This window comes from Dromiciops gliroides, chromosome 2 (assembly GCF_019393635.1).
Source record: "Dromiciops gliroides isolate mDroGli1 chromosome 2, mDroGli1.pri, whole genome shotgun sequence".
NCBI classification, from domain to species: domain Eukaryota; kingdom Metazoa; phylum Chordata; class Mammalia; order Microbiotheria; family Microbiotheriidae; genus Dromiciops; species Dromiciops gliroides.
This window is the reverse complement of record NC_057862.1, coordinates 431,737,339-431,752,743: the sequence shown is the minus strand read 5'-3', so window position 1 is coordinate 431,752,743 and position 15,405 is coordinate 431,737,339. Positions and strand designations below refer to the sequence as shown.

Genomic DNA, 15,405 nt, shown 5'->3' with positions numbered 1-15,405 from the left:
TATACAGCTTTTGACAGTGTCGGCTGCCCTGTCTTCCTCCTTGGCTTTCCATGGCACTGGGCTCTTCTGCTTCTCCTCCTCCCTGTCTAACCATTCCTTCTCAGTTTCCTTTGCTTATTCATCATCCAAGCCACTCACAAATAGTAGGTGAAGGCTCTGTCCCGGGTGGTCTTCTCTTTGCTCTCTATAGTCTTTGACTTGGTGATATTAACTCCCCTGGGTTTAATTGTCATCTCTATGCACATGATTTCCAGATCTGTGTATCCAGCCCTAGCCTCTCTTCTAAGCTCCAGTCTCATGTCACAAACTTCTTATTGGACATTTTGAACTAGATGTCCTCTTTGTTGTGTCCATTCAGTTGTGTCCAACTCTTTGTGCTGTCCAGGAGGTTTTCTTGGCAAAGATATTCGAGTGGTTAGCCATTTCCTTCTCCAGTTAAGTGACTTGCCCAGGGTCACACAACTAGTGAGTGTCTGAAGCCAGATTTGAACTTACATCTTTCCCGACTCCAGGTGCTAAGCACTACACCACCTAGCTGTCTCCTGAATATCCCATAGGCAATTTAAGCTCAACATGGTCAAAGCATAGTTCATTATCTTTCTCCAAGAACCCACCCCTTTCCCCATACTTCCCTGTTACTGTTAAGGGCATCACCATCCTCCCAGTCGCACATGTTCACAACTTGAGTGCCATCCTTAGCTCTTCACTCTTGCCCCATATATCCAACCAATTGTCAAATTTTATAGTGTTTCCTCAATATTTCTCATATGTCTCCCTCATCTCCACTCACCCAACAACCATCCTAGTTCAGGTACTCATCACCTGACACCTGGACTATTGCAATATCCTCCTTTTTGGTTATGAAGGTGATTTTCCTGAGCATAGGAAAATGATTGTCACCCTTCTACTCATTAAATTCCAGTGGCTCACTTCTACCTCCAGGATCAAATATATTAACTCTGTTTCATATTTAAACCCTTTTGTAATGTGGGCCCTTCCTACCATTCCAGTCTTTTTATATTTTATTCCCCTTTGAATCCAGCCTCCTCCATAGCCATCTTTCCTCTCTGTGGTTTTGCAGTAGTGGTCCCCACTGCCTGGAATGCACTAACTCCTCACCTCTGACTCTTGGAATTCCTGGTTTCCTTCAAGTCTCAATTCAAGTGCCACCAATGTGAAGCCTTTCCTGATCCCCACCCCCTCCAGCTCCTAGTGCCCTCCCTCCCCAAACTACCTCAGACAAGCCCCTACATCCCTCTGTTCCCAGTCTTTTCAATGACTGTCCTCCGTACCTGGAATGCTCTTCCTCCTCATCCCTGCCTCCTGGCTTCTTTCAAATTCTGCCTAAAATCCCACCTTCTACAGGAACCTTTTCCTAATCCCACTTAATTCTAGTGACTTTTCTCTGTTGATTATTTGCAATTTATCCTTTATATAGTTTGTTTGAGTATGATTTCAAATCTGGCATCATTTTTTTATTTCATAGGACAGTGTAGGGGAAGTACTTTGGTTTTGTTTTTTGTTTTTTTGGTGAGGCAATTGGGATTAAGTGACTTGCCCAGGGTCACACAGCTAGTAAGTGTTAAGTGTCTGAGGCTGGATTTGAACTCAGGTCCTCCTGAATCCAGGGCCAGTGCTCTATCCACTGTGCCACCCAGCTGCCCCTATATAGTTTGTTTGAACAAAAATTGTTTGCATGTTGTTTACAAACACACACACACACACACACACACACACACACACACACACACTAAACTGTGAACCCAGATCAAACACTTTCACCTTTCTTTGGATCCCCAACTGTTAGCTCACTGCCTGGCACATAGTGAGTGTTTAATAAATGTTTATTGACTAAGAGAGGGAAGCAAACTCAGAGGTCTTCATCCTCTGGGGAAAGCTTCTGAAACAGTCAGGAATAATCTTGATGCTTACTCCTCATCCCTATCCTCTCCTCCCCCAAACCTTTTCTACAGGGGAACTTTTTGGGAGGCAGAGTGGAAGAAGATCTCTGCAGGAAACCAAACAAGTTGTTTGCCTCCTGGTGGCCATACTAAGAAGTGTAGGAGATGACAATGCCCCAAGTGTTCACCCAAGGAAGATAAAATCCCCTGAAATACTGCTTTAAGGGGCTACCAGAAAGGATGCTGGGCAGTGCTCATTACATTTCCCTTTGAAGGAAACTCCAATAGTTCATATGGTTTGTTTTTTTCTTAAACCCCCAATCCAGGCCACATCTGCAGCCCTCACTATACCCCTAAACCTGACCATAGCCCTATCTTTAACATATCAATGACCCAGAACATGTTCCCAATTCTGAATACACTGGCTGTCTTGACAATGACCCTATTCCAAGCATGGCCTCACCCACCCACCTACCTACCTCTACAGTTTTTGCTTTGGGATGAGAATTGAGTGAGCAGAGGAGACTAGGGAGAAACCTCCCTCCTACAAAACAGAACTAGGTCATGATGGATGAACCCTGGCCTTTTTGTCATTCAGCCTGTTCTCCATCCAGTTCTCATGCAGTCTTGGTCGTATCACCAACTAGCTCCATGAGGTGCTCTGGATCACAATTTTCCCATATGTATCACAACTTAGATCTAGTGCTGGATCAGTCCTTAGAGGCCATCTAGAAGGCCAACCCCTTCATTTTACAGAGAAGGAAACTGAAGCCAAAGGAGGTTGAGTGACTTACCCAAGGTCACATAGGTATCAGAGGAATGAGAGGAGAGGATTCAGTTTGACACTCTCCAACGTCCCTCATAGTTCTAACATTCTGCGATTGTTTTCTAGCTGTCCCAGACCCCTTTCCTGGCAGCCTGGCCCGATGGGAAAAATCTTTTTGTCTTAAATGCAGAAAGACCCTCCAGCTGTCCCGACAACTGAAGGACCAGGCTGTGGAGGCCCAGGCCTGCTACAGTCTTGGCAACACCTATACACTTCTGCAGGACTACGAGAGAGCTGTCGAGTACCACCTGCGACACCTGCTCATCGCCCAGGAACTAGGGGATAGGTAGATATCCTCAAGCTCAGGCTGCCCTCATAGACGGCCTAGGGCCCTGCACTGTCAGACTTAGGTTGGGGAGGGGACACGGGGGGAGAAGAGGATGGAGAGGAAGGACCTGGGCTGAGGGCAAGAGTTGATAACCATAAAAAAGAGAAGATGGCCAGGGAAGGACTACATACAGTATATATGGTGTGTGGGGGGAGGTGGGTAGGGGTGAGTGTATATAATGTGACTAGGAAGTTGATCATCAGACAGATTTTAAGTTTCTGGAGGACAAGGGGCTGATGAGTCCTGTCAAAGACCTCCAGCAGCACTCCCCATGGGGTCAGCCCTATATAATCTCTGAAGCCCAAGGTTTCATCCCTAACTCTTCTCAGTCCTGTGCCCCCCCAACCCCTGATGCTCTAGGCCTCTGCCCGAGGAGGAAAAAGGATAGTAATTGCCGCAGAACTGTGAGTTCTGTCCTGCCACTAGATGGAGCAACAACATCAAACTTGTAAAGAAGGGACAAGAGAGATTTGGGCGAGCTGCTGCTCCAGTGCCAGGGGAACTCCTGATATGAAGGGAGGAGTCCTGGAACTTCGCTTTTCCCAGTCTCAATTGGAAGACACCTTAGGAGGTGGAGCATGAGGAAATGAAGGCTCTCTAAGGCCAGAACCATTTGACTGGGCCAGACTTTGGGTCAGACCTATTTAACTGGGCACTTAACTCACATAGGCGAGATGATTTCCCTAAGCAATCTAGCTGACCAAACAGTGTATACTGGCCCATGCCACAGTCATACATTAATTCATTCGCTCTATTCATATTTGAGCACCATTTATGTGAAAGAACCTAACCAGCCAAACAATGTCCCTGTTTTAAAGGAGAATGCCCACTAGAGTTGTGGATGGGGCTGCCCTTGGAGAACTTGGCCTTGTGGTAGGTCTCCTAGGGTGGGTAAAATGGCATGAACCTTAACCCCAGCTGACTATAGAGAAAATACTCTAACTGTGCAGTCTTCCTCCTGACTGAAGGATGCTCCCCTGATCTCACTACTTGGTGATGTCAGAACTGTTATTTTTTTTTATTACATGGGGAGATTTTGAAGACAAGGCGGGGTAGAGGATTTAAAAATAGACCCTGCCATACAGAAGTCCCTTTTAGCTTGGTCTTGGTCAGCATCAGATGTTGTTTGCTGTGGGTTAAGGGAAGAAGGTGATGCAAGATCACAGTGCTTAGACCATTAGCTTCCCTCCTCTCTCACTGTGGAATGAATGGGTCTTGATGTTTCCCCTTTGGCAGAGTGGGTGAGGGCCGAGCCTGCTGGAGTCTGGGAAATGCTTATGTGTCCCTGGGAAGTCATGAACAAGCGATGACCTTTGCCAAGAAGCATCTCGAGATCTCCCATGAGGTGAGATGAGTCCCTCCCCTCCAAAGATGTTTGGTTTGCAAATCAGTCCTGCTGGTGAGCTTCTGAGGCGTTCTGGGTAGACTTTGGAAGTCCCTAATCAATTATTTTTCTTTAAGTATATTTTAAATCCTCAAGCTTCAGGGAGAATAGGGTTGTGGGGATTAGATGATCTTAAAGGATCCTTTTCAGCTTTAAAATTCTAGGATCTAGGACCTAGATGAGTGCCTGAAGGATAAACTTGAAATTCCTTTGGTCTAGCTCTCAGAGGGAATAATAGAGCCCTGGGCTTGAAGTTAGGAAAACTGGGTTAAGTTCCAGCACTGATGTATATAACTGTAGGAACCTAAGCAAACTCATTTAGTGGCAAGTTCACTGCATTTGAAGTCAGAAAAACTGGGTTTCAAATTCTACTTTAGATATTTACGAGCTGTGTGACCCTTGGCCAAGTCATTTAAACTTCCTGTGCCTTGGTTTCCCCCTCTGTAAAATGAAGAGGTTGGGTTCAATGATCTCTGAAGTCCTTTCAGGTTCTAAATCTATGACTCTGTGACCTCTGGGATCCCTAATCACCTCATTTGAAAAAATTGGGACAGGAATATTTGTATTACCTGCCCCGCTCCTTTTTAAGCTCACATTTATTATAAAGCACTTTAAGGTTTGCAAAGTGCTTTACAAACATTTTCTCATTCAGTTCTCACAATAACCCTGTGAGGAAAATGCTACTGTTATCCCCATTTTAAATCTGAGTAAACTGAGACAAAGAGAAATTACCTTACTTTCTCAGAATCACATAGCCAACAAGTGTTTGAGGCAAGATTTGAACCCAGGTCTTCAGACTCTTGTACCTCCCCAGTATAGTGAGAGGGAAAGCACTTCATAACTCTTAAATTTAAATATAAATGTGAACTACCAGTACAGTCTGCCTCCTCTCCCACCCCCCACCAATCCCACATCCATTGGTTCCTTCCCACTAAGCCTCTACACCAACTGGGAAGGTTGTCCCCACAGCCTCCAGCCCCCACACAACCACATATTCCCTTTTAGCTCTCATGCTCCCCCCCTCACCTGAAATGCCCCCCCAAATCCCTTGTGACTATCTAATCTTACCCACTGTTCAAGGCCCGTCTCAACTATTGCCTCCTCTGGGAAACCTCCCCTTACTACCAAAGGCTGAATAAGTTTTCCATTTTTCTGAATTCCCCTAGCACTTAATGTCTATGTTTCTCACTTGGCACTTAACATAGACTTCCTTGTGCTTTTAGTTAATTTTTTATTTGTATGTGCTTTATCTCCCTGACTGGACGAAGATTCATGAGACCCTGTCTCAATTGTTTCTATATTCCCCATGGTACCTACCACAGAACTTGGCACACAGTAGTATTGGCATCAGTAAAGATTAGCTGATGATGATGACTGATTCCCTGCTCTTTGACCCTTCTCTCCTTATTCTGGCCACCAGTAATCCTCTGGGAGGACAAAGAAAGAAAATTGGTAAAGGGATGGAGGTCAGGGTATGAGTAAAGTGTGTCCTAGAGCAGGGATTTGTAACTTTTTTGCCACATAAAGCAGTTTGGATGCCTGGTGAACCCTATTGAGCCCTTCTCAGAAAAATGTTTTTAGCACAAAATAAAATAGCTAGGATTATGAAGGAACCTAATTATATTGAAATACAGGCATCCAGGGCAGCTAGGTGGGGCAGTGGATAAAGCACTGGCCCTGGATTCAGGAGTACCTGAGTTCAAATCTGGCCTCAGACACTTGACACTAGCTGTGTGACCCTGGGCAAGTCACTTAACCCCCATTGCCCTGCAAAATAATAATAATAATAATAATAATAATAATAATAATAATAATAATAATAATAAATGAAATACAGGGATCCAAATATTTTTTAAAAATAAGTTCATGAACCGCTGGTCAAGAGCTCTTGGCCTAGAAGATGAGAGAGTGCTCTTGGTTAGGATGGCAAGGCCTGGTGGTGACTGAATGGAGCTCAGTCCTTTGACATTTGTCTACAGAACTGAGTGGTTTTCATTCCCAGACAGTTTAGAGCCCCAGGCATCTTGGATCTTGCTATGTTCTGCAGAGAGCAGGGCTTTTTGTAGAGGAAAAGGGAGGGAGGCAGGGGAGATGTGAGGAAGAAGGCACTCAACCATGAGAGAAATCACATTGTGCCTAGAAGTCCTGCTCAGTAACTGTGTGGGCCTTTGTGCTTCTGTTGATTGGCAGGAATGGGAACCCTTCCCCCCCTCTCCCCAATGCAGCAAGGGTAATGATCCCCTGGACTGGGCTGGGCTGTCTTCTCTCTCCTTCACTGAGGAAGCACACTAACTCCTCAGCTCTGAGCTTGGAAAGCTGCCTGTTTAGTTCCAAGCTTCCAGCCGGAGGCCAAGCCTGGGAGAAGCACAACCGAGCTTTCTTAAAGAGGGGATGGCAACAATGCCAGGGCTGTCTGCCGCTTCCCCAGCTTGGGGGAAGGGAGTCGGGGAGTCAGGGAAGGACCTTGGAAGCTTGCAGGTGCTACTTGGGGACATTATAAGGATAGACTCCCCCCAAAGCTTATCACCCTCCAAACCCCCCAGTGCCAGGAAAAAAGAGAACCAGAATGAGGGCAGCTGTAATCAGTTCATCAGCATGTATCTGTTGTCCCCATCCTCACAAAATCACAGCTCCTTGATATGCTGACATATTTATTGTTCCTCTTGTGTATGGCTACCACTGTACTTGGTACAGGGAAGAATGAGAAAGGAATATTAGGAATCAGTGGGGGATGAGGAGCAATGAAGGGGAATTTGAACTGGGTGGGAACCCTTGAAGGGTGAACTCGACAACAGTATATCTGTTTGTCCCCCTCTCTTCTCAAGCTAGTATCCAAAAGGCCTAGGCTGCCTTACCGCTGTGTGTCTTTGGGCTTTTTTCCTACCTTCTCTGGGCCCCAGTTAAATATATGACCTCTTAGTGGGTTAGGAAGCAGGAAGGGGAAGGAGTTAGGAAGCTAAGGAATTTTACTTCAGACTGATAAGGCCTTGGTAAGAAGAGCCCAAATGCTGAGCAAAATGTTGACACCCTCCTTGTCTCATCTCCTAGGTCAGGGTATCAGAATAGCATTCTCTAATCGAGAAAAAGTCAAGGGCAGCAGAGTGGCCTCCGAGAGTTTCCCATTCTTCCTTTTTTCTTTTCTTTTCTTTTTTTTTTTTTTTGGGGCAGGGCAATGAGAGTTAAGTGACTTGCCCAGGGTCATCCAGCTAGTGTCAGGTCCTCCTGAATCCTGGCCTGGTGCTTTATCCACTGTGCCACCTAGCTGCCTCCTTCCCATTCATTTCTAAGACAAACTGGAATTTCAATGTGACACTATTAGGGAACAAAATTCATCATTATGTAAATACTCTACTCTCCAAAGGACTTTATTAAATTATAGCTTTCTCTATAGAGAGGTCCTTGAAAAGAATCAAAAGATACTAATTAACAATATTTTTAAAAATAGTGATAAGCATCATGCCTAATGTTTGTCCAGCACCCTGTTGAGTGGTGTCAAACCTAAATGGAAAGGGAACTTTGTGGGCTAAGGATTCTTGTGGGCTGCACATTGACTTAGAAAACCACACATTAACTTTATGTTCTATTGTATTTTTATTTATTTTGTTAAATATTTCCCAATTACATTTTTTGGTGGGGCAATTGGGGTTAAGTGACTTGCCCAGGGTTACACAGCTAGTGAGTGTCAAGTGTCTGAGGCCAGATTTGAACTCAGGACCTCCTGAATCCAGGGCCAGTGCTCTATCCACTGCGCCACCTAGCTGCGCCCCCCAATTACATTTTAATCTGGTTTGTGTTTGACATCTCTGCTTTGGAGTTTCCAAAGGAGCCCCACATGTATCTCCAGTCCTTAGCACAGCACATAGCAACTAGCTCATACTTAATAAATGCTTGTTGACTGACTGACATCCATTATGTTATTTGGTCCTCACTACCTTGTGGAGCAGACTCATCAATATAAAAGGATAGAACTGGAGGGAATCTTAGAGATCATCTAGCCCAGCCCCCTTATTCTATGGAAGACTGAGGGGCAGAGAGGGGAAGTTCATGCAAAACCTAAGTAGCCAGAGGGCAGCTAGGTGGCGCAGTGGATAGAGCACCAGCCTTGGGTTCAGGAGGACCTGAGTTCAAATCTGGCCTCAAACACTTGACACTTACTAGCTGTGTGACCCTGGGCAAGTCACTTAACCCTCATTGCCTTGCAAAAAAAAAAACCCCAAAACCAAAAAAACCTAAGTAGCCAAATCAGAATTAGAATCCAGGTTCCTTGGGGCCCTAGGTGACGCAGTGGATAGAGCATCGGTCCTGGATTCAGGAGGACCTGAGTTCAAATCTGGCCTCAGACACTTGACACTTACTAGCTGTGTGACCCTGGGCAAGTCACTTAACCCCAATTGCCTCACCAAAAAAAAAAAAAAAAAGAATCCAGGTTCCTTGACTCAAAGTACAATGCTGATTCCCAGTCCAGAGCTCTTTTAATTCTATTCAACGAGCATTTGTCAGTCTCCTATTTTATGCTAGATGCTGGGAATATGAAGACAAAAATGAAACTAACCCCAAGAGGCTTACAGTCTACTTGGGGGGAGCAATATAAGGACACAAATATCTATTGCCAAAAAAAGTCAAAGTACACCATGATTCAATCCTAACTTTCTATAATTTTTACATCCTGTCACATCCTGCTGTTTAACAATCTCTTTCCTTGATCCTGTAGCCTACCCCCTCAAATATTCACTCAGTCCTCCCATCTTCCTTTGTCTCCTTCCCTCCCTTGTGACTCTGCCCTTTTTTCTGTGCCACCCCCACCTCCTAGAAACAGCCTTGCAATTCCACATCATGTCACCTTTCTAAACCCCATCTAGTCTAAAAATTTCCCAGTGCCTACCCCTGACCCCACCTCCCCAACCCACTGCATTGTGATTGCTGTATTCAGCATCAACATCAGCAGGTTCTGGGTGCCATGCGCCAAGCTAGGGAGCAGGCATCAGTAATAACTGCCCCTGAGCCTGGGCTGGATGGTACAGAAGGAAGAGGCAAAGAAGTTCTCCCAGGAACTCTTAGAGACCCCAGTCAACGGGTCTAGTGATAACAAGTAATGGAATTTTATTTTATTTATTTATTTATTTATTTATTTTGTGGGGCAATGAGGGTTAATAAGTGACTTGCCCAGGTTCACACAGCTAGTAAGTGTCAAGTGTTTGAGGCTGGATTTAAACTCAGGTTCTCTTGAATCCAGGGCCAGTGCTCTATCCACTGCGCCACCTAGCTGGCCCAAGTAATAGAAATTTTAGGGACATCAAGAAGCCCACCTCCCACAAAATAACTAGATGATGCCTGAAATGGCAAACATTAGGGCTTCATTCCTTTGTCTTAAGACAAAGAGGAATACTTGAATTCAAATCTGACCTCAGATACTCACAAGCTGTGTGAATCTGGGCAAAGCGATTAACCTCTGTCTGCCTCAGTGTTCTCCCTGGGTCATTGAAACACTTTGCAAACCTTAAAGCACTATATAAATGCTAGCACTATGATTAAATGCATAAAATAAAATGCACAGAATTACAAAGGAAACTAATTATGTTGGAACACAGTTATCAAATGGGAAAAAAAACAACAAGGTCACAGACCCCAGGTGAAGAACCCTTGCTGTATAGGGAGTTCTAGGTGCCTGTTTCTGCCATCCTAACATGCACACCTTTCCCTCCACCCTGGTGTTCGTTCTGCAGATTGGAGATAGGAATGGGGAGCTCACAGCCCGCATGAACATCGCCCAGCTCCAGCTGGTCCTTGGTGGGGATACCAACACCAAGGCAGGGGACAGGCCACACTATCCTGGCTATGAAGCTCAAGGTAAGTTTGTTCTGGGAACCTGCTGGCCCCCACGTTGTCCAGAGATGTGGGCTAGAGGAATGTTATGGCTGCTTGGTATATGGAAGGGACAAGTGGGCCTAGTCATCAATTTGTACCTTTTTCATGAAGCCAACCTGGCCAAATCCAATGTTAAGATTAAAATAGGATGGTGTTGGGGCAGCTAGGTGGCGCAGTGGATAGAGCATCAGTCCTGGATTCAGGAGGACCTGAGTTCAAATCTGGCCTCAGACACTTGACACTTACTAGCTGTGTGACTGTGGGCAAATCACTTAACCCCAATTGCCTCACAAAAAAAAAAAAAGGATGGTGTTACCTTGTGGCAACAGAACATAGGGAGGAAAACAGGAATTGGAATGAGAGAAATAAGGATGGTTTGTATCTTGTTTCACTGAAGAAAATGAGGCAGAGGAGGATTGGTGCCTCATTTTATCAGGAAAAAACAAGTACCACAGTGGCTTGCAGGGAAGGGCAAGAGTTATATTATATTCAAGACTTTGGTCTCCGTGTCCCCAGGACTTAGGGTCCCTGGGGGGGGGTGGAGAAAGGACCCACCCCCACCCCCACTCCCACTCCCTGGGTGGTCCCATTGGGCCTGGTTGTTGATAGCTCCTGGATTGTGCCCTCCTCTAAGAGTGTGCTCTGGACCTGAGAAATCTGCAGCCCTGGCTCCAGAAGACAGGAGAAGAGCAATACTCCAAAGAAGGCTATGTGATCCCAGGCCAGACATTACTCCCTGGGGTTGAGGGAAGTACTGATGGGGCTATCACTCTGTATCACACCAAGCCATCTGGAGTGCTGCAGCCAAGTCCATACCTGCAGTGTTCTATGCAGCTCTAGCTGCTACATTTTACAAAGGTCATTGACGGGTAGAGTTAAAAGAACCCTTGTTCTGAAATCAGAGGATCTGGGTTCAAGTCCTGCTTCTAACACTCACCACCTGAGTATCCTCTGGCAAGTCAGTTAAACTCTCTGGGCCTCAGTTTCTTCATCTATAAAATAAAGTTGTAATAGATGGTCTTAGGTCCTTTCCAGCCCTGGATCCTATGAAGCAACGGGTGATTGGAGAAACATAGAGAGCAACAAGCGTGGTATAGCAGATAGAGCACTAGATTTAGGAAGACCTGGTTTCATATCCTGCCTTGGGTACTTGCAAGCTGTGTGACCTTGGGCAAATCACTTTACCTCCATAGGCTTCTGTTTCCTCATTTATAAAACTAGGATGTTGGACTAAATGACATCCAAGGTCCCTCTCTGCTCCAGATCTATGAGACTGTGGTGAGGGGGACTCAAAACTCTGTTGTATAAGAGTAGGCAAAGTAGGTGGGGGTGGTTCACCTGGAGAAGGAGAGATTGAAGAGGGGCGAGGTGTAACTTTAGACAAATATCTGAGGGGTTGTCACGTTGAAGAGAGAGCAAACTTGTTCTGGGAGTTTCTGAACATCAGAAGTGGGACCAATGGGATAAGGCGGTATATTTCTACATAATATGAGAAAGAACTTTCTAACAATCAGAGCTGTCTGAAAATAGAGTAGGCTGCCTTGGTAATGAGTAAGCGTGTTCAAGCAGCCATGAAGGGCCATCTGTCAGGGATGCTCTAGGGGGGTTTCCTGTGCTGGGTGGGAGTTTTAACTAGATCATCATAATAATTCCTCACTTTTACAGAGAACTCCTCTGTTTTTAAAGTGCTTTTTACACGTGATTTCTGAGATTCTTTGAATTCTTAGCCTAGGAAAGACTCCTATCAGGCCTGCTTTGGGGTCAGTTCCCTTTCACCCTCCTCCCCAACTTTCCACCTCCACTTCACAGCACCTGCTTGTATCTTAGTTCTTGTCCATTAGATTCCCTCACCCAAGGCAATATGGGTTAATTGACTTGCCCAAGGTGACACAGCTAGTAAGTATCAAGTGTCTGAGGCTGGATTTGAACTCAGGTCCTTCCAAATCCAGGGCCGGTGCTTTATCCACTGCATCACCTAGCTGCCCCCTTCCATTAGATTTTGCAAACTTTTTCAGCATGTGACTTCTTCCCAAGGGCCTCCCACAAGCCCTTTGTTTCATATCCCTCACCACTAATGACTCAATCAGTTGGCCTTTAATGCCTGGCATTAAACTAGGTACCGGAGAAATAAAAACAAAAGTGAAACCATACCTGCCCTTAAGGAGCTTAGAGTCTAACCAGATGTGACAACATATAGATAGGCAGGAATAAACAGAAGATACCAAGTTTGGCAATTGGCAACATACCTCCTCCTCTACAAAATTCCCCTGTGATCCTCCCACCAGTCTTAGGAAATCAGCCTTGGTGAGAGACTGGGCATGTTGTTCCAGGAAGTTTTCGATTATAAAGCATCCCGTTTCCCTAGCTATTCCAAAGATGTCATGTCCAAAAGGTCCAGAAACCCATGGTGGAGGCAGGTGACTTTGCAGAGGTCACTGGAAACAAAAGTTCAGTTTTCCTTTCCCACCTTCATGGAGACAAGCAAGGAAGACAAGGCCAAGTTGTAGGGATGGATGTGCCTTCCCACTTGGAAATAAGAGTATACAGTGGAGAAGGAGGGGGAGAATGCCCGGGAGTGTGTATGCCCTGTTAATTAGGCAGCATTTGGCATCCAAGACCCAGCTGTCTATAACAACCTCATTCATTGGAACTGCCACTGATCCACTTCCCCAGGTCAATTCTGTTCCCAGCACAAGTACAAAATGTTCTCCTGGAAAAAAAAAAAGTAGAGGGAAGAGGAGGGGGAGGTTTGGAGAAATACAGAGAGGAGGAGTGAGAACGGGGTGATAGAAACTATATGTGCTTCCTAGAGGAAAAGAAGGGCTGGACCACATCAGAGGGCTCAGCCTTCCCTGTCATTCTCAGGACTGCTTACAGTATTTGTTCAGATTTCTTTCCCTATAGCTTGGGGTAGAGTGATGGGGTGGCTTCCAGGGCTTTCTCCCTGAAAACAGGGGTTCACCCAAGGTCAAGAGAGCTGGACTTGGAATGGATCTCTAAAGCCAGTATAATCCCACCAGTAAATCGGTACTGGTCTATACTGGTTGAGATGTCACAGCTTGGCCAGTTTCTAAGATTCTGCTGGGCCCTGTTGCTATCCTCATTGTTGCTACTCTCATTATGGGGGGAAGAGAGAACAAGGGAAGGGAACAAGCATTTATTATGTGCCTACTACAAGGCAGGCCCTGTGCTAAGTGTTTCCCAAATATTATCTCATTTGATCTTCACAATAACCCCTGAAGGTCAGTGCTTTTTTTGGGGGGGGGGCAATGGGGGTTAAGTGACTTGCCCAGGGTCACACAGCTAGTAAGTGTCAAGTGTCTGAGGTTGGATTTGAACTCAGGTACTCCTGAATCCAGGGCCAGTGCTTTATCTACTGTGCCACCTAGCCGCCCCCGGTCAATGCTTTTAATGATCCCCATTTTATAGTTGAGGAAACTGAGGCGGACAGAGGTTAAGTGATTTGCTGAGGGTCACACAGCTAGTAGTGTCTGAAGCCAAATTTTAACTGGGCTCTTCTTCACTCCAGACCTAGAGGCCTATCCACTGTGCCGCCGAACTGTCTATGGCACAGTTTGGACTAGTTCTACCCTAATTCAATAGTACCATTATCACCAAACTGAGGGAATTTCTCTCTCAAATTGACTCACAAGTTCTAGTTTCCATTCTCCACCTGGAGACCATAGGATTTCCCTACCCGGAGAAGGACTCAGGAAGGAAAAACCAAGCTACCATGGCTGAGCGGTTCAGGCAGAACTGACCAAAGAGAAGAAGCAAAGATTCCTCCAGACTCTTCTCTGGTTTGGAGGGGAACTCCAAAAACTTAGGAGATAGCCTAGCAATCAGCGAACAGATGCCATTCAAATGGGGGTAAGTGGCAGTTAGAATGGGTAGCAGTTGGAGGTACCATTTGGGGCTGATAAAAACAGTTCTAATAGTCGATAGTGCTCTGATGTTTGCCGGGAAGTTTACATGTATCGCATTTGACTTGGGTTGACCTGGTCCCTAGGGGGCACACTTTCCCATGCCTTCCAGTGCGCAGTGCTGCTCAGTGCTAGTAGTATCTTAGTTCATCTGCTAGTACTGGCACCAGAGAGGGGGTGGCCAGTGTCCCCCTGGCCAGTGCCACTGCCCAGAGATGCCACACTCCTCTGTAGGTCTTGGCACAGGCATGGAGAAGCTTGTCAGCTGCAAGGAGATGGGGGAATGGGGCTTATCTTTCTAGGAAACAAAAGGTCTATCTCCCACAGACTCTCTATATCACTGTAGGGTTTTCTTCTCAGACCAAAAGGAAAAGAGGAGGGTGGCAGAATTATTTTTAAGGCTGGTATGTACTAGGGAATAAAGCAACTGTCCCCTCTTCCTCAGTACTTTACTCTGTTTCTGCATGGTTCTGCTAGGGAGCTACAATGGATTGGGGAGGGAGGGAGGGTGGACTTTCTATGGAAACAACTTCCGGAATTCCTTCTTGGAGTCTGTGCCACTGCCTGGAATGACCAGCTTTATTTTCAGCAGTTGAGATCTAGAGTGGATAGAAATTTCATCACATATTTGGAAAGAGGCTGGTGTCTCCCTGGGAAGCACTGGTCCCTCTCACAGAGTTAATAGTGGTTAGAAGAGAGCAAATAGAAGGCCTTGTCACCCAGACCACAGGGAGGCAGGTCTAGAAGGTCTGGCCCAGAGAATAAGTTCTAGGGCTAGGGCTAAGGCCTAAGCTCTCCCTAGGACATGGCGCCTCGGTAGTCAGAAATCCTCAGCACTCCCATGGAAGGCCAATGTAGTGGTGTTCAGCCTACCAAGGTTATGTGGGTGCTAGGTATGCCTTAATTTTATGTGGGCAGCCAGGTCCCAAGGAAAGATAATGGGATCATAGTACAGTGGGAGAAAACCCACCGGAGCCCACAGTCTTTCCATCTCTAACCAGAAATCTTGGACATCCTGCCCTACCCAAGAATTAGTGGTCAGAAGAGACCAAGGAGCATGAGTTCCTACAAAAACCAATGGACAGCATGCTGAAAGTGTATGAGGTAGGCCATGACACAGTGACAGCAAGGAATCCATTGCTCTACTGGGTTCTGGGTCAAAACTCAATGACTCCTTC

The 15,405-nt window shown here is 45.9% G+C and overlaps 1 protein-coding gene across 1 annotated transcript in view; it reads left to right on the top strand.

The window, feature by feature from the left end:
• The window catches only part of GPSM1 (G protein signaling modulator 1), a 139,297-nt gene that overhangs the window by 63,966 nt on the left and 59,926 nt on the right, over positions 1 to 15,405 (top strand). Inside the window, 3 exon segments of the mRNA XM_043986814.1 lie at positions 2,858 to 3,013; positions 4,292 to 4,400; positions 10,163 to 10,290. Of these exon segments, the coding sequence (XP_043842749.1) occupies positions 2,858 to 3,013; positions 4,292 to 4,400; positions 10,163 to 10,290 (393 nt within the window).